The sequence below is a fragment of the Acipenser ruthenus genome, chromosome 3, assembly GCF_902713425.1.
Source record: "Acipenser ruthenus chromosome 3, fAciRut3.2 maternal haplotype, whole genome shotgun sequence".
NCBI classification, from domain to species: Eukaryota; Metazoa; Chordata; class Actinopteri; order Acipenseriformes; family Acipenseridae; genus Acipenser; species Acipenser ruthenus.
Genome location: NC_081191.1, coordinates 90,438,058 through 90,462,163, shown reverse-complemented (window position 1 = coordinate 90,462,163; position 24,106 = coordinate 90,438,058). Strand labels below are relative to the sequence as shown.

The 24,106-nt window shown below is 36.7% G+C and overlaps 1 protein-coding gene across 2 annotated transcripts in view; it reads left to right on the top strand.

Moving 5' to 3' along the window:
- The window catches only part of LOC117394569 (polycystin-1-like protein 1), a 61,692-nt gene that overhangs the window by 23,328 nt on the left and 14,258 nt on the right, over positions 1-24,106 (top strand). For both annotated transcript variants that reach the window (XM_059018746.1, XM_059018745.1), the window contains 23 exons: positions 2,518-2,628; positions 3,048-3,122; positions 3,806-4,012; positions 6,209-6,286; positions 6,380-6,522; positions 7,156-7,276; positions 7,692-7,815; positions 8,061-8,253; positions 8,497-8,553; positions 10,221-10,439; positions 10,665-10,907; positions 11,659-11,772; positions 12,231-12,379; positions 13,167-13,267; positions 14,641-14,836; positions 15,542-15,625; positions 16,095-16,302; positions 16,765-16,871; positions 20,902-21,118; positions 21,620-21,793; positions 22,358-22,477; positions 22,751-22,823; positions 23,300-23,403. In XM_059018746.1, coding sequence (XP_058874729.1) covers positions 2,518-2,628; positions 3,048-3,122; positions 3,806-4,012; positions 6,209-6,286; positions 6,380-6,522; positions 7,156-7,276; positions 7,692-7,815; positions 8,061-8,253; positions 8,497-8,553; positions 10,221-10,439; positions 10,665-10,907; positions 11,659-11,772; positions 12,231-12,379; positions 13,167-13,267; positions 14,641-14,836; positions 15,542-15,625; positions 16,095-16,302; positions 16,765-16,871; positions 20,902-21,118; positions 21,620-21,793; positions 22,358-22,477; positions 22,751-22,823; positions 23,300-23,403 — 3,218 coding nt within the window. The remainder of the gene's footprint in view (positions 1-2,517; positions 2,629-3,047; positions 3,123-3,805; positions 4,013-6,208; positions 6,287-6,379; positions 6,523-7,155; positions 7,277-7,691; positions 7,816-8,060; positions 8,254-8,496; positions 8,554-10,220; positions 10,440-10,664; positions 10,908-11,658; positions 11,773-12,230; positions 12,380-13,166; positions 13,268-14,640; positions 14,837-15,541; positions 15,626-16,094; positions 16,303-16,764; positions 16,872-20,901; positions 21,119-21,619; positions 21,794-22,357; positions 22,478-22,750; positions 22,824-23,299; positions 23,404-24,106) is intronic.

The following is a 24,106-nucleotide window of genomic DNA, read 5'->3' as shown; positions in this document are numbered from 1 at the left end:
CAAGAGCAGATAACAGTGTTGATAGTTACATCAGGGTTAGATACGAGTGCAAGTGAAATACAAAATACTACAGATTGGGTTAAGTGCAGGATTAAATATAGTAAAATAGGGAGCAGATAAGTGCAAGTTAAAGTGTATTAAAGGAAGAGTGCTATATGGTCCAGAAGGGAAGAGTTTACAAGTGTTGTCTGAAGAGGTGTGTCTTGAGGAGGCGCCGGAAGGTGGTCAGGGACTGGGCAGACCTGACATCCATAGGAAGGTTGTTCCACCACTGCGGGGCGAGGGTGGAGAAGGAGCGGGCTCTGGAGGCAGGGGAGCGTAGAGGAGGTACAGCCATGCTTCTAGTGCAGGCAGAGCGGAGAGGTCGGGTGGAGGTGTAGGGAGAGATGAGGGTCTGGAGGTAGCTGGGTGCAGTCTGGTCTGGGCATAGGTAGGCGAGTACAAGAGTCTTGAACTGGATACGAGCGGTGATAGGGAGCCAGTGGAGTGAAGCTATAATTAAGCTTTTGGTTAATGGGTGCCTTGTGACAATATTGGCCCATATTATAATATTTAAAATATTAATTAAATACAATTTACAGATGATTTGGAGAAACCAAAACAAAAAATTCTACAGTGTAGAATTACAGTACGATCAGCAGTGTGGAGTAGTGATTAGGGCTCTGGACTCTTGACCGGAGGGTCGTTGGTTAAATCCCGGGTGGGGGACACTGCTGCTGTACCCTTGAGCAAGGTACTCTACCTAGATTGCTCCAGTAAAAACCCAACTGTATAAATGGGTAACTGTATGTAAAAATAAGGTGTAAAAAAGAATGTAATTGTATGTAAAAATAATGTGATATCTTGTAACAATTGTAAGTTGCCCTGGATAAGGCCGTCTGCTAAGAAATAAATAATAATAAATAAATAATAATAATTAAACCCACTATGGGTCAGTTGAATAATAAGTCCAGCCATTTTGAAGGCAGGTTTCTGAAGTGGACTTGTAAGGCATAGACAGAACAGAATTACAGATACGGTCAATTATGTATAAGTAATAGTTTGTAAAAAAAAAATATATATATATAATATATATTTCTTTCTTTGCTATTCATCTTTTACTATTTTGCCATGTTAGGCCATTTTATATAACTCTGCAAGTTATATACAGTATTTTTTAGGAATTAAGTATTTGTTACTGTCAACAACACAAACTCTGGCTCCAGTGGCACAGTAATTGGTAGCTAACATGCTTTATACAGTATTTCTTCAAACTGCATTATCCTATAATTTACTTGTTTTGTAAATACAGTATTCCTTTTTACACTGTTCCCCTTTATCTAATATGACAGTTTGAATGTTAAACATACTTGAACCCAGCGGAGGGTCCCAACAACATACAATGCTGGGCTGTTGGTAGTTTAATTATACCCACTACTTAAGACGTAAGACAATCATTATTTTTTTTATCTCTACTCCTAGTACCGTAATCCATTTTTTTTAAAGTTCTGGTTATTATATTTGTATGTGGTTGTTTGTGGCAAAGTGGTAATGACGTGCAGGTGAGTGCAGGGCAGAATAATCACACAGACAAACGTTGATACAGGTGCAAGGGTGTTTATTTAAATTAATAAATGTCCAGAGCCTCAAGGCAAAACCTGTAAATAATAATGGTGCTGGAAGTGATATAGCGGCGTATATCACTTCTCGTTATAATCCTACGGGTTTGACCCGCAACCCCAAAGTCCCGTTCCGACACCCACACTAAACACAAACACAAAGACAGTGCGTGATTCAAGTGCTAAAAGGTGCAAACAACAGACAGTTCCAGTAGTGAAAAGGTGAGTGGTGAAGTCCGGGTTTGTCGCTGGCCTGCGGCTGCAGCTCCGGATCGTGCTCAGTAATCTTTAGTGAAACAACACACAAGACACACAGTGTTAGGACACAGACACAAAACACTCACGGTCGATTTCACAAACGGGCTCCTTCTTGGTCATATAATTTAACCATATGCAAAGGAACAGATCACTCCAGCCATGCCCCCTATTTATACCCTCGCCCATGACCCCGAGGTTAACGAGCGCATCCGCTCCTCCAGTCCTCGGATGCCACGCCGCTTACCGTCTGGGTCACTGAGCTCGGGTGCCATGGCTCCGCCCCCTTCCGAACTGACCGACTTCCATCTACCCTACGGAATAAATTGTCGTGCCATTTCATTAAGGGTACTCTGTTCCTCGTATACCGTGCTCTCACAGGTCGAGAGGGAGATCTAACACTAAGACTCATTCGATCTCTGTCACATTGTTATTTATTTTATTTCGCCTATTGCGTTATTTGACATAACTTTGTGTACCATGGTTATGAAATTAAAAAAATATAACATTGCACAGCAGAATCCCTGGCTTTCCATACCGAAAAAGTTTAAAATAAAATGCCACACGTGCATTTATTTGAAGTATTTAGATCTGCTGCCATTCTGACTATGGTTTTAGTTTCATATGCTTTTGTTATCAAGTATTTGTCTACATTCTGTTTCAGGCCCCCCTGTTTCAGTCAATAACTCTGTCTCCAGTGGCACAGTGGTTGGAGGAGGAGAGGGCAGCAGTGCTGTTAATCAAACCCTTGGCTCTAACAACACTGAGCTTACAGGTTCTATTCTGATTTATATAATACGTAGACATATACAAGGTCCAGAAATGACACACTGTGGTGTTGGGATCATTACGCTTTGTGTTTGTTTAGTATATGTTTGGGTAGCTCAAAGTAAACCAGAAGTAACCAATGAGAATATGAAATATATTCCAGAATGTACTGACTTAATATCATGTAACTTTGTAGTCATTGTTGGATTTAACTGACTTGTATATATTTTACATGAGAGGATATGCAATTGTACCTTGTTTTTTACATTTTTTGTTTTTAATAAAATATATAGTGTTCAACAATTAGAATACAGTGAAGAGTAATGACTTTTCTATCTATCTATCTATCTATCTATCTATCTATCTATCTATCTATATGTATGTATATGTATACAGTATATATGTGTATATATGTATTTATAACAGACTTTGACACGCACTACAATGGAATCCAAGAAGGAGGAGTGGCCTCAGGATCATTCTCAGGTGGCAGACCGCCAGGTATAAAAGAAATGTATATTGTTATAAAACATTGTCAGGAAAAATGATAATAATTGAAATCCAGTTTTCAGCTACACGGATCACAGGCACCACATGCAGCCACTTTAGCCCTGACCTGCAGCTTCATGACTCTTCTTATTGTCAGTTGCTTGCAGGAACATTGTCATAGGTGAATGGAAAGCCACTCCTCCAGATCTGATAATACCCCAGCTCCAGTAGTATTGCCTAAATCTCACACATCTGTGAGGCTCTTGTGTGTAAAACTCATATTGCTTGTAGTGCTAGTTAATATTCCCCAGGACCACCTTTAATCTGGATGTAAAAGTTCTAATAAAGTAGAGTGCACAGAAGGCTGAACTATAGAATATGGTAGTAAACAGACACCAACAAAATTATATTTTAGTACAAAACTTATGCACGTGGCCCATTTTAAACTGCCTTTGAACCGCCTCCTGTATGTGGTCCAGCTTTGTTCCCACTGTTTAGATTTTACCCCATCAAACAGTGTTATCTTAAAAACTTGTATCTTTTCACAGTGCTCTCAAAAACATAGTGAACTCTCTTTTACAGTACATAGATTATTTATAAAGTGTGGAAATTATTTTTTTTTGTATGTACTCTGAAGTGTCACAACCGCCTGGTGCGTGACTAAATGCTGTACATCCACTCTTGATATTCCACAGGAAGTGACTCTGGAATTTCTGAAGGGGGAGGTACAGCGAGCGGCGGAACAGCCAATGGTGGAACAACGGGTGGTGGGTCGAGCAGTGGCGATGGCAGTAATCTCGTTGATAATTCTAATTCTGTTGTGGTGCCACCCCCTGCTACCTTGCTGGACTTAAACAGAGGGAAGATTGACAACGGCATCTTCAAAACCTATACCTCTTCAGGTAAACTACAGTACAATACCAATTACATGTGGTTGAGAGGAGTACTAGGTCAAGATGTTGTCTTATCTGCATAGTAAGTAAAAGGAAACCCTCAATTACTCTCTTATAACATTTATATATATATATATATATATATATATATATATATATATATATATATATATATATATATATATATATATATATATATACTGTATATATATATATACTGTATATATATATAAAGTATATATATATATATACAGTGCCTTGCAAAAGTATTCAGACCCCTGACCAATTCTCTCATATTACTGAATTACAAATGGTACATTGAAATTTCATTCTGTTTGATATTTTATTTTAAAACACTGAAACTCAAAATCAATTATTGTAAGGTGACATTGGTTTTATGTTGGGAAATATTTTTAAGAAAAATAAAAAACTGAAATATCTTGCTTGCATAAGTATTCAACCCCTGTGCTGTGGAAGCTCCCAGTTTACACCGATGAAAGAAATTGCCCTAACGAGGACACAATTACCTTACCATTGGCCTCCACCTGTGAACCATTAAAGTCGCTGTCACATTTTCTGGATAAAAACCCCACTGTTGAAGGATCATTGGTCAAGCTGTGAATCTGAAGGAAAATGAAGACCAAAGAGCATTCTACAGAAGTTAGAGATAAAGTAATACAAATGCATAGATTAGGAAAAGGGTACAAAATAATATCCAAGTGTTTGGATATCCCAGTGAGCACAGTTGGATCAATAATCAGGAAGTGGAAGCTGCATCACACCACCCAGGCACTGCCAAGAAAAGGCCGTCCCTCAAAAGTGCTCAAACAAGAAGGAGACTTGTGAGAGAAGCCACAGAGAGGCCAACAATCACTTTGAAGGAGCTACAGAGTTCAGTGGCTGGGAGTGGAGTAATGGTGCACCAGTCAACCATATCAAGAGCTCTGCATAACACTGGCCTGTATGGGAGGGTGGCAAGAAAGAAGCCGTTACTCAAAAAGTACCATCTGAAAGCACGTCTGGAGTTTGCCAGAAAGCATGAGAGTGACCCAGCTGCGATGTGGGAAAAGGTTTTATGGTCAGATGAGACCAAGATAAAGCTTTTTGGCCAAAACTCAAAGCGCTATGTGTGGCGCAAACCTAACATTGCCCATGCCTCAAGACACACCATCCCTACAGTGAAGTATGGTGATGGCAGCATCATGCTGTGGGGATGCTTCTCATCAGCAGGGACTGGGCATCTTGTTAAAATTGAAGGAAGAATGGATGGAGCAAAATACAGGGAAATACTGCAAGAGAACCTGCTTCAGGCTAAGAAACTGAAGCTTGGGAGGAAATTTACCTTTTAGCAGGACAATGATCGCAAGCACAAGGCCAAAGCAACATTGGAGTGGCTCAAGAACAAAAAGGTGAATGACCTACAGTGGCCCAGTGAAAGTCCTGATCTCAATCCCATTGAGAATCTGTGGCACTATTTGAAAATTGCAGTCCACAAGCGTCGTCCAACCAACCTGAACAACCGGGAGCAAATCTGCCAAGAAGAATGGGCCAAAATCACTCCGACACTGTGTGCAAAGCTGGTACATACTTACCCCAAAAGACTTAAAGCTGTTATTGCAGCGAAAGGTGGCTCTACCAAATATTAATATGTGGGGGTTGAATACTTATGCAAGCAAGATATTTCAGTTTTTTTATTTTTCTTAAAAATATTTCCCAACATAAAACCAATGTCACCTTACAATAATTGATTTTGAGTTTCAGTGTTTTAAAATAAAATATCAAACAGAACGAAATTTCAATGTACCATTTGTAATTCAGTAATATGAGAGAATTGGTCAGGGGTCTGAATACTTTTGCAAGGCACTATATATATATATATATATATATATATATATATATATATATATATATATATATATATATATATATATATATATATATAATTTTACACAAAAATAATAAAATAATACAATAAAAAAACTTTCCTCAAAAGCCACCATCGTGTCAATTATGTACATTCACAATAGTCCAAGTATGATGATTTTTCTTCTTTTTTCTTATATTAAGTACACATTTCAGGGGCTAGCATATTCGGCAGATCATTTGTAAAGTATGTAGACACCTTTGTCTTCTGTGGTCAATGCTGTACTGTGTTATTGTAAACAGCATTCAGCTCTTATGTTTTTATGTTCTTTTGCATTTTAGGTATATCTTCATTCTTTGTAACATTTAAGCCATTTATGCTGCAACCCAGAATGCTTTACATGCTGGAGGTTTCTGCAAGTAAGTCCAATGTAGTCTGCATCTAATACATATGCGAATGTTCCACTTGTGTCTGGTACTTCACTTTTAAATGTGAACTTTGCATCTGGACAGAATCCAACCATCAGATCCTGGGTAAAAGTCAGTTATTCTTCTCTACAAATGAAGTTCCAAAAGGCATGACCTGCCAGGTGCAGCCGAACAGAGGATACGAGATCAGCACTGACTTTAGCATATTTTGCACTTCAGGGAAGGAGGTGAGTACACCCAATATTCATCCTATTCTTTGTTCCTAGAGCTAGTTATGTGCCTTTTCTGAATTAATTTTAGGATAAACCAACAATATGATAAAATATTCGCCTTTTAGTTTTTTGCAGATAATGCAGTAGACTATTCCTTGCAGGGCTTCTCAAACTCGGTCCTGGGGACCCCCTGTGTCTTCTGGTTTTCATTCCAACAGAGCTCTCAATTACTTAACTAGACCCTTAATTGAACTGATAATTTGCTTAATTATACCTTTTTACTTGTTTTCAGCTCTTAAACAGTTACAGTTCAAGTTACTTATCAAATGTTACAACTAACTTGAAATATGCAACTGTTTAAGAGCTGAAAACAAGTAAAAAGGTCTAATTAAGCAAATTATCAGTTCAATTAAGAGTCTAGTTAAGTGACTGAGAGCTCGGTTGGAATGAAAACCAGCAGCCACAGGTGGTCCCCAGGACCGAGTTTGTGAAGCCATGCTTTAGAGGTACATGTAAAATGTTCATGAATGTTGAATGAAGATTTAATGTATATCCGATTGTCTTCCTTATTGATATGGGATTAGGGATTTTGTTCTCTTCAATAAGTTCTTTATTGTGTTTTTTGTCGTGCAATGGCATATCCAATAGGATCTCCTGTATCAGTACAGTTTCAGCATAGGAAACTCTTCTCGAAAGCTTCTATATGAAGGACGAGATGTCCAGTATTACTTCAACCTTCCTGCTGGAGATCCATCTGATGGCTATAAAGGTATGGAAGTAAAAACACACAGTTGTCTCTTTTGATGTGGTCTTTGCGCAACAGCCACCCAGCAAGTGCCTCACTACTGTGTTCTCAGTTGATGTGTATAGACTAGAGTATCCAACCAGATACTCTGTAACTTCATGTACAGTAGCAGGTTTCAAGTTTATTCTATAAAGGCTGTTGCATGTCTAAGTCATTGATAACATTATATCACAATGTACAGTGGTCATGTACAGCCCTGATCAGTAATGCATGTTGCCCAGCATGTATTGTATTGTATTGCATGACAATTAAATCAGCCACTTTGCTCTCTTGTGATGTTATACCAGCTTATATTGTCCAGCATCCATATTCTGTATTTGCAAATTTGGGAATAATTTAACAGACTTGCATTTATCTTGTTTTATTGCCCTTTTTCCAGTTACCATCTACACTGAGATTAGTAATAGATTTGGTGCAAGAACCAAACCATGCCCAGTAAGGGTGACCGTCTTGCCCAGTTTCCAGAGAAACCTGTCCTCCAGCTACAACCCTGATGAAGAACTGTAAGTAATGTCTTCATGCAAACAAATGAAACAAAAAAAAGGGTTCGGTCCTAGTAGTTCAAAATGGTTACTATTCAGGGTTTTTTTTAATGGTAAAAGGTGTATTTTATATTTTAAAAAGTAATTTGAAAGCATATACGTATTTGTTTAGTGTTTTATGGATTTAATAAGAGAATATTAATAAACGTTTATACCAGAATGGTGACCAACTCTAAAAAATAATCCTTTTTTTTTTTTTTCCCAAGATATATTGATGGCCTAAAAAACCTTTCAAGGCTTTTGCTCATGGGAAGTGACCTGGAGATTCGAAATTATGTCATTTTGTTGACCAATGTTCTGAACCGCCTGAGTTTGGAGCCTGGCGCCACAGTAGAGCTGCTGACACAAACAAGGAGTGCCTTAATCGCTTCAGTGTGTGGACTCCAACTCACTCACCAGGTATGAGCTGCACTGGAGTGACATCTCAAGTACTTTCTAAGTAATTTAAACAATGGTGGTGTTTAGATCCTCCAGTGTTTACATTAGAATAGACTGGAGTCAATCAACAAAATAATATAATATATAATGTGTGGATGACCTGCAGTGTGAAAATAATCATATACTGATAAAGATACGACTATAATGAATGACGATGGTAAACTAACTCTTTGTAATAGCGTTGTTTTTTTCATCCTCCTCCAGGGAGCACTGATTGATAAGCTGTATATGCTTAATGATTTAATGGAGGTTAAAGAGCAGGTAAGTAGTTCTTTAATAAGGCATGCTTGTTTGCACTTTCAGCACCTTGTATCTCAGACACTAAGATACTGACATTCTGTACAACCCACAATGTCGTTTCAGCCAATCGTTGCACAACAGTAGAAATCCAAACGCCCATGCAGCTATACTGCTAAACATGTAATGCAGGTGTACTGTAACTTGCATCACAATTGATTTAACTTCTATGCAATGGTTCAGCTCAAACACAGCACAGATAAGTTGAATACCTGCCACCTTGTACAGTGGTGGACCAGCTGCCACTGAGCTAGCATCTGTACATCTAAAATCGCACAGAAGTTACCTCTTTAATATCAAGTGTTGCATCATTGAAATATAATCAAGCACCATCACCTTGTGTTTTTGACAATAATTACACTCATCCTTCGGCCTACTAATGCTGACTAACGCATATCACAGAAATACACCTGATTGGTTAAGCTGCTAAAGATATGTCTTGGGAATTTAGCTCCCAAATTTGATAAGGAAAACTCAATCCCTGTTATATATTGCTTGTAACTGTTTTGGCAGTGGAACTGCATATTCACAGTACAGTGCACTCCATTTATAAGAATTACTGATATAAGAATCAACCACATATAGTGATCAAAACCACTGGGATAAAATCATTCCTATATTAATCATGTTAAAATACTCCGCTTGTAAGAATCAAGCAGTCCTCTTATAAGAATCATTTCAGGGCAAACTGACTACATGTAATATGATACTGCATCAAGTGCAGTGACGTGTACAACCAATAAAGCTGTTTTTGAATTTGAATTTGATCACATCTCGCGTGATTAGGCACGTACCCAGCGTGTGCAGTATAATCCCTGGTCCACAGTGACTCCCAGTAGAAAAAAATCAAGTTGTGCAGCTTATGTATGTCGACATGGCAGGAAAAAGAAAAACGCGTGACTGCATTGCACAGGTATTGTTTGTGTTCTCTGTTAGTGAAAATTTGTTTTAATAAAGTGAATACACATTCATTGACTATATACTGAGTACAGCAGTGTTATTGAGTGATATGCATGTGGAGGAAGGAGGATTGCGTAGCGGCACAGTGGGGGGTTGGAGCTTTGCATCTCCGCTTAGTGAAAATCTGTGAGATTTGCATCGAAACAAAAAAAAACAAGCCACAGGTGCTTAAATGCAGTGGTGGTCCTGACAGTATAATGTACTGTAATGACATTTTAATTCAAAGGCCATCACATGTAACACCGTAAGGCAGTTAAACTAGGCACCCTCACGAGATGATCACTTCTCAAGTATACTGTACCCTTGAATAAACATAATCGTGATCATATAACAAGTTGCTTGCCCACGAGGGCTTGTTTTGATGTATTGTCCTCAGTGATTGAGCACCATTGACATTTGTATACTGTATTTAAACTGCTGATGCGCGGAGGTGCTTTTGCTAATTGTAATCATATCGGTCTGCTTTTAAGAATCAACCGCTTATAAGAATCAGATCATCCAGGATGGATGTGATTCTTATAAACGGAGTGCTCTGTACTTTGTTTATTTGCTGTGTGTAGTTGTTCTCGGAAAATGATATCCTTGCTTATGTGTGTTTGATACTGGTTTGTGAGATGTATAACTACTGCTGGGTCTTTCTTTGTCTGTTTGTTTTTTATTCACCAACAAAGATAACCTTCAACAGTGCAAAGCTTGTCACAGGTCATGTCAATGATCTATCACAGCGCTTCCAGGAGCCTTTTACCCCAGATAGCTATTTTTTGGATGAATGGACAGTAAGGATCCTGGTGAGTCTGCTGTCGAATGCCATTGAAGTCCCTGACAACACCACTGAAGAGGGCATAGAGTTCATCGCTGATGGGATAAGGACGACTAGAGAGCTGCTGCTGGTGAGTCTCTTTACTAGAACTTTACAGATACACTCCCAGATGACATTTTATTTCTCAATGTGTGATGTGGAGCAAAAAAAAAAAAAAAAAAGAAATGGAGTGGGGGGGGGGGGGGGGGGGGTTGGGGAGTGGCAATTTCAACAGTTTATCATGTGTACTGGTAATGTGCATGTTATTTGAAATATTGTTTACTTTTAACTCTAAGCGCTTTTTTAAAAATTTCAGAAATTTGTGGTTTTTCTAAATCACACCCAGTTTAATGTAAACACCAGTCTAATGGAGCTCCAGACTACTCAACACTACAGCTTTCAGAATTCAGTGGAGAGTGCCGGCTCCACCAGATTCTACCTTCCTGACATTTTAAACAAGCACATAACTGCACAGACTGACAGGAACAGCACTTGCTATATCAGTCAGCTTGTGTTCTTCAAGCAAAACCTTTACTTCTGGGGAACAGCACCTGTTAAGGTAAGAGTTATTGAAAAAAAAGTACAAAGTACTAAAAAGAAACAGTTTAACTAGAAGTACTTATTAATGTCTTCATATAGTATTTCTTTCAGCACTTCTGTAATGTATCTGTAGTTTAAGGTTCAGTAAAGATGTGCAACATTTCAGAATAGGCATTTAAATTGTAATACAATATTCTGTCAAAAAGGTGTCTCCAAAACTTCTTAAAGGCAAGTTTCTCTCATCAGAGTTGTTGCACATCCTTACTGATCTGAGGTTTTTTCAAATTACAGTAGAGGTATCAGTTTAGTCTTGTGGGTATTTAAGCTTCATAACTGCATGAAACTATAGAGTTGTGCAAGGAATCAGAAGTACTTTCAGATCAGTGCATTCCTGTTTTCTGAGGCAAAAAAAAGGAAATAAATAAGATATTTGCACATGTAACAGAAAAACAGTGACACCTGCCAGCCATATAGGTTGGTTGCAGAACCCAACCATACAGGACCCTTTTTACAAAGCTTTAACTTAATTTGTATTTATAGATTGTTTTTTTAAAAGTGTGTGTTGAATGAGTTTGACTACTAAGCATCATTTGAATAGGGACCACCACTGTACTGTATATTAAAACAAGTTGAATGTCTAAGCCTATGACCTGTTGAAGGGATCTCGTTGTTTAGGGGGATCTGTATAGAGATTCAAGGGGTACTTTGTAAACATATTGCTCTGAATATGTAATTGAGGAAATTTGCAATTTGCCAATGCTTTAATACAGATCAACGGGGATGTTGCTGACCTGTCACTGTATAACTGCATCACCAGAAGAAAGATCAACATTAAAGGGCTTACAGAACCAGTCAATGTTGAGTTTGAAAAGACATACAGAAATGTAAGTTGCTTTTATATCCATGTGGTATGAATGTCATGAAAATGAACACCAACAGTTTCCAGTAAGACCCTTTTAAAAGTTCAACGTGGATACAAAATTGTAAGAACGGTACAATTTACCTGTAGTGTGTGAGTTGACTGCACTATATATTTTTGTGGGCTTGTCTTCATGGGACACAAGTAAGCCACATTTTAAAAATGACAGCTTTTAAAAGCAATCTCGATAAGAGAGGCAGCGATTTTGATGGAGATGTATACAGAACCGGTTCTGTCATTGAGGAATGTACAGTAGTGATGATCAGTCAATAAATAGAGGAATACACTGTTACTGTATGTGCAGCCAAACTTATGATTAATTACAGGTTATTTAAAGTGAAGTACAATAAAACATTAAAACAATGTGTGTTTCCAAGCTTTGTTATATTATAAATTATGTTTCTGTTCCTGCTTGTTCAACAGGAAAGCAAGTCAAAGTTTTCACTGTTTCGGAATAAAATGAACATTCACAATTTTGATGTGACTTCTGAAAACCTGATGGAGGCTCTACAAATTACACTGGATTTCACCAGGCCAGCTGAGAAAGTCTTTCCCATCATGCTGCTGCTAAGGTGAGGAGCTTGATTACTGGAGACCTGGAAACAAGCCCTGTCTGTCGTAAAAGGCTGTTATAAGTCATGTTATTATTATTATTATTATAGTCCAACAGACCGCTACATTTCATACTTGTATTTCTTTGTACAGGTAATTGTCACAAGACTAAACCACACAACTTAACTAAAAACAGATACACCTACAGCAGCTTTTGATTTTTAAATATTACATTTAGAAATACTAAAATAAACTTTTGTTTTCGAGAACAACTTTACAAAGTAAATGGATGAAATGGAGCATCTGATTTCCACATGATTTATGTTAAAAAAGAAAATAAAGATATATTCAGTCGCTGTAGTCCTATCAGGTTTTACAGAGTTGTACACTTGTAAACACAACAGCTTGGCAGAGACTGTGCTGTACACAGATCATTGCTTGTGTGACAGCACTATACCTGATCAAACATATAAACGTATGCGATTGGTTTTATAGTATTGCTACTGGAATGATACCATTTCTATAGACAATCGTTGTTAAATGTCTGTTTTTATTAATAGTTTTTGTTTAATTCTTTGTGGGAAATTCTTTAATTGCGGGTTTTGGTATTATATTACTATATTATTCTTTCCATGCTATACACTACTGAGCTACAGAAATACAATATATTTGTAGTCTCCTCTTAGGCACACCATATGTTTATGAACAATATCATCATATATTGGGAGTCAAGTTAGTCATTCCAGCCAAAACGAACCAGTAACATGATATCTGATGAACAAAAAAAGGTTTGCTTCTGTTTTTTAGGATGCTTGAGAAGCCAACTCCTAGTGTCTACAACATTCAGCAAATTCACAGCTGGGAGAGTAATACGGCTCAGATTGTCCTACCTGCGGGTTCATTAAAAGGTTTGTTTATAACAGCCCCCTTGAAATACTGAATGGGGTTTAGGCTTTCATTGATTTAAAGGCCACACAAGCTGGCTTCAATGAATTTAGTGTTTCACCTATTTTGAATGGTAATTTGAACCAAAGTAATACTGCACACTGTACCCTTGGCATATCCGCTGAAGTTTAAGCAGCATGTTATTTTAACTTTTTCAAGTCTGAAATTCCACATTACAAAAAACATTGCAAAACATATAAATAAAGAAATAAATGTTATGAAGGCTAATTAATCCAATTATTAAATGCCCAAGGAGGCCGAACATTTTATCTGGTCATGATATATAAACAGTTTTTACATAATCGTAATAATAACACTTTAAACAAACAAACATAATTGAAATAATCCTAAATTATTCATTTAAAAAAGTCTTATGGGTGTCATTTCCTGTGTCCCAAATTCAGTATTTGAGAATTTGCAAATATGCAAAAAATTCATATCTACATTCAAACTAAAATATGTAAACAAAAACAAATACATTATTGCTGTATATTTTAACCATTGGCTTTTTTTCCATACCTTTTAACAAAAAAGCATATTGGATCAGTTTCAATGACGCCTGTTTCCTGCTTCATAATAAAAATAAAAACCTGCTAAATAAGAGACAAATGTATTTTTGTTAAACAGTCATCTCATTTCTTACTCTGGATTATAACATTAGACTAGTAGGGCTTTCAAATAATTTAGAACAAACATATTTCTGAACTCACTTTTTTTTCTTTTTTTTTTTTTTACTGTACAAATGTCCCTTTATTTATACCCAAAGCATGACCAAGTTCATAAACTCTATATGTATTATTTTTTAAGGAGGATAAACAGAAAACTCAAGTCTGCTTGAGCAAAGACACAAATCCGGACTTTAACCCTCTGTGGTTATGGCTTCAGTAACTCGTCGATTATTTTTATGTTACCCACTTCTGCTTCAGCCATCATGTATCCACTATTTATTTTGTTCCACAGCCATGTAGTATGGGGCAACTGGGCAAGATTTGCAAAGCAGTTGCTTGAGTGTAAAGTTTGTGCCACCTTTTTATTCATTTTTTTTCTAAAAAAAAAACATTTTCTGCACCATTTCATTTTACAAAAAAAAGGGTGTATATACAATAGGGTGTAGAAAAATATTTATGAGTTTCTGTTAAGATCTGGCAACTAATGTGTTTTTGCTATAGACAAATGGGACATCTCATTAAAAAAAACATCACTCAATGCAAACTGTGCTGGTGTAAATGTTAAATGAAAGTTCTAATACATTTGAAAGAGGGGGTGGTTTTAGCCATGTCCTGCTGACTTACCCCTTTTGTTTGCACTTACATAGCACCTATGTTTTTTGTATTAGACACAGGCAGTTATTACCTTGCCCTCCTCAATGCTGATTACAACAGAACAGCCAGAAACAAGTACATTGCCAGTGCTGTGAACTACACCATAACTATCCAGTGGACCCAGTGTCTGTACTGGGATGACATCAAACAGTGGAAATCAGATGGCTGCTCTCCTGTGCAAGGCTTGTCCTCAAATAAAGTTAACTGCAGGTATGATTGCAGTTTACCGTTCATTGTGTGTATGCCAGGAGAGACTGGGTTAGTATGGGTGGATTGACTGCAGCAGTGTAATCTGCATATAAGTATACAATAGAAATGAAGTTGTTCTAAGTGTTGAATCAGAGTTCATACAGAAAGAGCATGAGGAGTGTTTATTGACAGCTCTGGAAGTTTAACCAAGCCTTGTTTTGCATGTTTCCCCTTTTCTCTAAGGGTTAGTAGCTTAGTGCAGTTGCAAAATTTGAATGATAGTTTGTAAAGAAGACTCATCAAGGTGTATTTTCTTACGTGAGGTAGGGAAGCATATACAGTAAGTGTTGCACAGGCTTCAGTGCATTGTGCTTCACATACAGTATGGGCTTCAGAGAACAGTGCAACGCTAATATGCTTTCCCACCTCACTTCAGCAACGAGGAGTCTTTTTAGAAACATTGTTTAGTTTATAGAATATTTTGTAAGCATGAAAAAATATGATCTAAGTAAAATTCAAGAATGAGTCAATCAAATACATTTTGTATATTTCCAAAGATAAATTGCTTTCATATTTGTGTGTATATATATATATATATATATATATATATATATATATATATATATATATATATATATATATATATATATATATATATATATAATCATATTCCTGTATAATGTCCACATCAGTAATTGAAGCATGATTTTTTTTTCTTTCTTTTAGTTGCAACCACTTAACAACGTTCACAATGGTAAACCGGCAAATAAGTAGCAACTATGATTTTACAGATGTGTCTCAGTTTATTAGGTAAGTGTTTGATTTTTGACAACCTGTAGCAGAAAATCTAGAATTTAGAAGTCGCAAAAACAGCTAAAAAGACAACAGCATTAGCTTTGGAATGCATGCATACATACTGCATTGCATAATATTAAAAGGGATCTTACAGTAAAACATGTACGTACAGACAGCTACTTGAATTTAGCTGTAAACAACCAGTAAACCCCAGAACAGATGCATTTTATATCTTTAATGCAGCTGAATAAAATAAAAAGCCACTTAGAAAAAGCAGCAACGAATGTACAGTCCCTTTTGGTGACAGCTTAGCCATAGAGCAAGTAGCTTCACCTTGTTCTTACTAGCGTGTGGTGTTTAATCATTCTGAGTAGTTCTGCCTTTACTGTTTTGATGGCTTTATTACTCACTTAACTGGCCCATTGCATTTGTATGTCAGTTTGGGGTGATTTGTTAGTTGATTTGTCTTTCTTGTCCTGGGCAGCCTCATTAACAACTTGGTCCCATGCATGGTGATCTTCTTCATCCTGCTCATCTACATCCTCCTGGTCATTGCCTGCAAGCAAGCCGATCTGTACAGCGAAAAAAAGACTGGTTCCGTCCTCCTCCAGGACAACAACCCTTCTGACCAGCAGCTGTACTCAATCATCATCGACACAGGCTTCCGGTCTAGGGCAGGCACTACAGCCAAGGTAACACATACAGTATATTATGTTGTTTTGAATACCTAGTGTTGGTGGCTCCTTGACTGAGAATAAAAGGTCACATATTGAAATCCTTCCTGGGTTTCATATTCACATACTTTAACTTCCCTAATAATGGAAACAAAATGGTTACAACTTTGATTGCTGCAGATTCACATAACCTCTAATCATAGAACAAACACTCTGAAACAATGCAATTCATGCTTACATTGAATACCAACGCATTTCCCATCATTTCACCATGTTGTCCTTGGGGTTCATCACAATAGGACATAATTACAATTACAGTATGTAGAGTTTTTAGTCTGGTTTGTGAAAATCAGCAGATGTTGACATTACTCCATCAGGAGTCCAGTTCAGAAATAAACAGGGTTACTCAAATTGATGCAGTATTTAAAATCTTAAAACCTACCAGGCTCTTTATTTTACTGCCGTCTACTTGTCTTGCAGGTTCATATTGTTTTACATGGTGAGGATGGTGTCTCGGAGACCAGGGAATTGGACTGCCCTGATAAACCATTATTCAGCAGAAATTCCAGACACACATTCATCTTAAGGTATTTAACGGCTGTTTCTTAGATGTCTGCTAGTCAGTTATATGTATTGATCTATTAGGTTGGCTTTAGGATGATCTCCTTTGCTAATGTATAAATTATGTACTGTAGAATCATACATTTTTTATCATGATTGTTTTTATTCTTTAACAAGAATTGTGTTAAAAATGTTTATACATAGTATATAAAAGGGAAAATCGTAAAGTACTGTACAGTAAAAGCTTTTTATCTTTTGAAATTATATTGATAAATCACACATGTTGGCTTAAATCAATATATATAGAATAGCATACAAGCTGCCGTGCATTACGATGTCACGAAATCTGAGGGTTCAGTTTTCTTTACGTACTCTTTCCATTTTGCTCAGTATACACTCTTATCTCAGGGGAGATGTTATGAGGACAGAGATGGTACTACTCCTTGTGGGGTATTTTTATTACGCTCTTGACCCGCAATATATCTAGATGACTAATGTAGCACCCAAGAAATTGACAGACTCATGTATTTAAAGTTTTTTACGAATCGGAGTATGATTAGTACTCGTTCGGTTTATTAACAGTTAAATATTGGATAGAGTAGCTACAGGCTTCTTCGTATCCCCAGCTGACAGACACACTGGGCAGTCCAGTGTCTTAACAGATATCAACGTTAACACTTTAATACATTATATATATATATATATATATATATATATATATATATATATATATATATATATATATATATATATATGTATTCAAGGCCGACAAGCAGGCCAAGAACACGTCACCTAAAGTACCCAATGGTCTATTTCAGCACATTCAACAAAATACTCTTTTATTTCTAAAACATAGCGTGAGTCCCTTATAGCAATACATGCAATACATGTGAGATCAAATAATAATTGATTAATGCTTACCCTTTAATATAAATCATAAAAGGATGTAACTGTCTTCACCAGGCAAATGAAACTGAGTTCAATCAGCTTACTTGTGTAGGTTGGCAGAAGATGGACCACATTACCCTGTCTGGGATGAGTGTGGTACTCCATTGTAATTACTTAGGAGTTATATAGGTTTTTCGTCTCATTGGAATACATGGGACGCCTCAATTAAATCCAGTCATTAATCTGTTGAGACAGCTCCTATTCCTTTTACAAATAATAGTTTTCAAAAGATCCAGACTAACTTTTCAGAATTAATAGGTGTCATGCACTCAATAAATTCAAGACTTCACATTTGTCTAACTCCAAACTTTATGATCTCACTCCTTGCTTTCCTCCGAGCCCCTCCTTTATCTGAAAAGTCAAGTGAACCAAGGTTCCCAGGATCTTGGTTTATAATATAATATAAAAAACACTACTGTTATAGGTGCATGCAAAACACTATTTTTATATGTGTTATATATAAGAGATGTTCTTAATATGTGACATCATCTTCTAATTGATTATATTTTGCTGAATTATAGGTATGTGTTTCTTTTAACCTCATATTGTTTCATCATTTTGTTAATGAGTCAGTTTTGATTCCATATACCATTGTCTAACAGGATATTTGAAAAAAGATTGCCTTATACAATATTCAAGTCAATTAGTTTCACTAAGTTTAAGTGGTAATAATTTTCATTACTATTATTTTTCCCTTAAAAGATGCACTAACCAGGCTCTAACCTGTATCTGACTCTAAGTATATGCTATTGCAATCAATTTCCACAGTCTCTTGTTTTTTCAAAGGCCAGAGTCTGTGCAAACACTTTTTTAGATATATGACCTATCTATGTCTGTTAAGCCATAATTTTTGCATATTATTTCAAGATATATTCTTATCTGTGCTAAACCACTAATTCCATAAACCTCAAATCCCAAATCTATAAGATTTGCAGCTTTGCTAGAGTGGAATATAAAATTACCCCTCCTTTCTCTACAGCCCGTACATCTTGATAAGGAGAGAGGCCCCTTTTTCAATGCAGCAGTTTCAAAGAACCACATTAAAATGACTCCATCTACCATCATTAGACAATAGTATAGTGGATTAACAACAAGGTACATTATAGTATATTATTACAAACTTAACACAAAAACATAACACAACATCTTTTATATTCTATAATTCAATGGATATCATAATGTCTAGAGGTCTTGTTGTTCAATAGAAGGAGAAAGAAACTGTACCACTTTCCCATTAAATCGAATACTGCTCCAGCTTTTAATCTTCTTATCAATACAGTAAAGTCATGAACAAGCAATAATACTTGTCAGTTTTTAAATAATATGTTTTCTTATTATAGCAAATACTTAAAACATATTATTAATCTTATGAAATCAAATAATTATTTTTAGTTTCAAATATCATGCTGTCTAAAAAAGGGGTTGATCATTTATTTTATTAATTTATAATACCTTTGTGTCTAATTTCTATTTAACTTTTATGAACTATAAACAGTGTCAATTATCACTGAACCTTTTTAACTATGAATTACCAGTTACTCCTAGAATTTATAATATCACTTTATTTCTTTGGTGAATCCCTCTAAGATTTAAATCAAATACAGGCCAGTATAACTGCATTCGACTCATATTCTTTATAATGACTGAACTAGGCTTGACCCTGTTCTTTGTTCATGCAAAATCCAGCCGAGACAGGTTTTTTTTCTTAAGACCTTGGCTGTTAAGTTTTAATGTTAATTTATATGTTGTAAAGAATCTCTTTCTTGTTTTTAGAAACATAAATTTGTAGGTGTGATTAATGTTCACTTTTTAGCCGGAATGGTGCTTTTTATCAAGCGTCATGCTTTCTGAAGATAAGATATACAAGCGGTAAATCGTTCATTATATATTTTCTTAGAAATTCCCAGATTACTAAGTACTTAATTAAAAACATGTGCCACCTACTGGCGGTACAAGGATACTCTCTCTTTATCCTTCCTTCAAAAAACCTCTAACACTTCATTTTTATATCAAAGTACATTCCATATTTGAAATCGCCTAGTACATGTCCAGCATATCCACACGTTCCCAGCAGGATTCAGCTTCTGTACCAGGTTTCGCTCTAGTTGTTTCCACAAGAAGTCCCTTGATCCAATGTTTCTCCATCACAGGTGTGGATTTCCATGGTCTGATTTCATTCCTATAAGATACTTGGACACGTTTAGCTGTACATATTATTTCTATATATTTCCTTTTGTTCACACAGGGTCATTTTGCAAGGTATGCCTTCCATCCAGAATACTAAAGGAGGTCAAAACTCACTGTGATTCATATTTTTGGGCACTCAGTTGTTGCCTTGCCCTACATCATCAGTTGGCAGACTTAACATAACTGAATCTGAATCAGTTGATGAACCGTGCACTGTAGCTTACTGAGATCCTCCATGCAAAGGAGTCCAATGTTTTACTACACGGAATAACTAGTTCAGCGTCACCTGCGACAACGAGAAAATATTTCATGGCAGGTTTCCGTGACATCATAAAAGCTTGAGTTGTTTATGAAATGGCACAGAAACCCGAGATGAAATATTTTCTAATAATGCACTGCAGCCTATATGTTATTTTTTAATTACAAAATATGTTGTTGTTCAAGATATCTGTCAGTAGTACTCAGAACAGAACGTACCTTTTCCGGTTCATAGGCTACTTCACTGCCATCTCTTCCTAATGGATAAACACAATAACAAATGTTGAATTCAGAATAGTATCGTTGCAATCTTTAAAAAGACGACACCTACCGGGTCTGTAAAGAAAAGACAAAAGGCACGTTGCTCAAAGAAATGGACCTCTCTATTTGGCAGCAATCCCGATCCCCAGTTTGTTTGTTTATTTATTTATTTATTTATTTATTTATCATCCTGAAATATAATACATTGATTAATCAATCAAAAGGAAATGTCAAGAATGCAACCTCCTACTGTAATTTATATATAATGCATGTTGTAAATGGATAATACAAAAAAAGAAAGGCTAGTCTATAGTATCCAAACCATGGCTGGGGTGCTAATCCCTCTATTCAAATTCTTCCATTCAGTACTTGAGCGATGATTTCAATTCATATTGTTTTCAGTACTCCAGACAGCCTGGGCCCCTTATGGAAAGTCCATCTGTGGCACAACAATGGCGGCCAGTCTCCAAGCTGGTACGTCAGCCATGTGATTGTCAAGGACCTGGTGACTGGCATGAGCTGGTTCTTCCCAGCTGAGTGCTGGCTGGCAGTGGATGAGGGTGATGGGAAAGTGGAGCGAGAGCTGACCTCCCTCAGCCATGGCCCTGGGTTCAAAAAGGTACCATCTTTATCATTGAGATAAAATGTTTAAACCAAGCTTCCTTCTAATAAGTAGAGTAAGAGGCGGTGCTGATGGTGTTTCGCCTTATAAGCAAAATGCAAGTGCAAGTGCAAATGAGCACCAGGAATGTACTGTATAGGATGTTGGTAGCTCAGTGGGTATCATGGCCAGATAGTTTCGGGTTCATTATTAGTACGTTTTCTTTCCTTCAAATGGGAAGCAGTGATACAGACATTAATAGGCCAAAGCCACTTGTTGAAGACAAGCTTTTACGAAGTGTCATTTTTTATGTTTTCTTTAAATAAAGTTTTATTTATCTGAAACACTTTTTTCCCCCCAGCTACTATATAGATGTATATATATATTGAAAATGTTGCTGTTTTTTTTTTTTTTTTTTTCAATAATTGTATAGGTATTTCTCAATTGGAAAATAGATCTCTTCCACTGAGTCTGCCTATGCTGGGTTTCTCCTTTTTAATTTGTTATTTTATATTTTAGCTCCTTTACTGTAAGCTGACGGAATATTTGGAGGATTTTCACTTTTGGGCTTCTGTGTACAGCCGTCCTTCTCACAGCCAGTTCTCCCACACCCAGCGCCTCACGCTATGCCTTATACTGCTGCTGGGCTATATGCTCCTCAGTACTGTGCTCATTTACGTGAAGGATGATGAGGTAAGTAGCATTTGCATAGCTTTTTTTTGCATAGCTATTTCCATGAATGCAAAGTAATGACATCACTATTCAAGACATTGTGGGGCATATTTTCAAAGCGTTTCCCCCAGTCTTTATTTAACTACAGCTGTCACAAAATGAGAAACAAACATCTTCTGAATGTTTAAGCGAGCTTGGATTATATTACTTAGTTGTTTGGTTCTACTTTTGTAAAATTTAACAGGCGTTTGACCTCTTTCAAAAAGTAGGAGTTCATTAACACTTTGAAAATATGGCCTGGTAGTTGTTATCGGCACTGAGACGTCATCATAATGTGCAAAGCAAGCTCATTTCTTTTAGACCTGTTTCGCCTTTATAAAGTAAAGCGGTTACATTTATGGCATTCCTAACAAGAATTTGTGAGGGCATCACAATTGGCTCGTATTCATACATTCTGGATACTAGTTGGAAAGCTGTTTTATATCTTGGATGGACATTTCTTTTGCTTGGTACTGATGCCTGTAATGTGTTGATATCATTGACTGGGCAGTGTGTGTTACTAAGCTGTCTTGTTTGTGTTTGCAGTTTACAGCTGAGTTGGGTCTCATTGACATCTCTGCCGTCTCCCTGGTAACGGGTATCTTTAGTACTCTTGCTGTGCTACCATTCGGAGTTCTGTTGTCACTGCTGTTCCGATTCAGCAAGGTTAGTTCTGTGCCATTTTTAAGTGTGAATTGTATTTTATTTTCTACTGCTGGAATTTAACCTCTAAATGCTATTCTGATAAGCCATCCTTGTGTATTGCTTTGGTTAATCCCAACACTATCGTTGGTTATACAGAGTATCTGTCTTTTCTTTGCTTAGCATTTTTGGTAATCAAAAACTATTTCCTTCATGTAGAAAAATTAATAGGATTACAATTACAATTCCCAGACTTAACCATATGTGGACCCCCAAATGTTTTTTCCTGCACTGTAGGTAACAATCAAACAAGATACATCAGCAGAACAGAACAAGTCTACAAAAGCATCTTATGTCTACTCTGTGGAAGGTAGGAAGACATAGTTACCTGTTGCAATTTAAGAATAGGCAAAAATATATTGCTAATAATTAAGGCTTATTCAGAGATGTATCTGTGTTGTAAATTCCAAAATCGTGTAATGAAATAATATCTCTAGAGACAATGCAAATGTAATCATTTATTGTATGCAAAGAAAAATGTTAGCCAGAGAAGGAGGAGGCTGGTAGCAGTAACCATCAGTACAAGAAAGCCCCACTTCTTTCTTTTCTTTTTTTTTTTTAAAAACAGATAACTTTGTTTGGAGTTTAACATGTTAACAGGTTCATATCTGACAAGGTAGCAATAATACTGGAATGTTAGACACTGGCACTTCAGTTCTCAGACTACCGTTTTAAAGTACTTGCTTGCAGCAGCAGGTATGACTTCAGTAACATTTTAAAACCATGAACTGAAATGTGTGTTCTGTTCTGTTCTGTGCTCTTGTGCCTGTCTGTGCCTGATTTAAGCTCACCGGGATGCCCTGCTGTCAGAGGACAGTACTTTTGAATCTTATATATCGTGGCAAAATCTGCAACGCTGGGCACAAGAAACGTGGCAGAAAAAGCATGAGGTACTATACTATCGATTTTGTTTTTATTGAACCAAAGGTATTGGTGAGAATGGGTGGCACAGTGGGCTAAAGATTTTTACATTTGTTAACTTTCACAACTGTAGTCTTTATTCATGTTGGCATATTCATTGCTCAAAAGACTTGTTAAAACCTTTATAGTTAATTACAAAAAAATGCCGTATTATTCTTAATACGTATGGCGAGGAAGGGTCTCAGTTACTTGGTGAAGTCTGGTCATTGGCAACAAAGTCATTAGGTGATGCAGATGATTAATTAATGAAAGGAAAGAACGCACTGAAGTGCATTTCACTCTCCAAGCAGCTGACTGATATGTTTTGCAACAAGTGATCTGCTTTTCAGTTTTTTATGCATACTAGGTCAGGTTGATTTACCTAGCCTGGGAACCACTCCCTCAAATTTGATAAATCTTTTCATGGACTTTTGTTCCAATGTGTTATTCTACATGCGGTGGGTGTTGGGCGTGGTGACCTCTTGATTTTGTTGACATAGCAGTAAACAAGATATACGTTACTAGGGAGGTTATGCAAGGTTAAGCATCTGTACCTGTAGATGCACCTCCACGTACAAACCTGTACCTGTCACCTCTACCTGTACCTGTAGTAATAAAAATAGCTATGTAAACTAACAAGCTGTGTTAATTGTTAATATTTAATGCAGTTATGTGCTCATGAAACTGACTTGA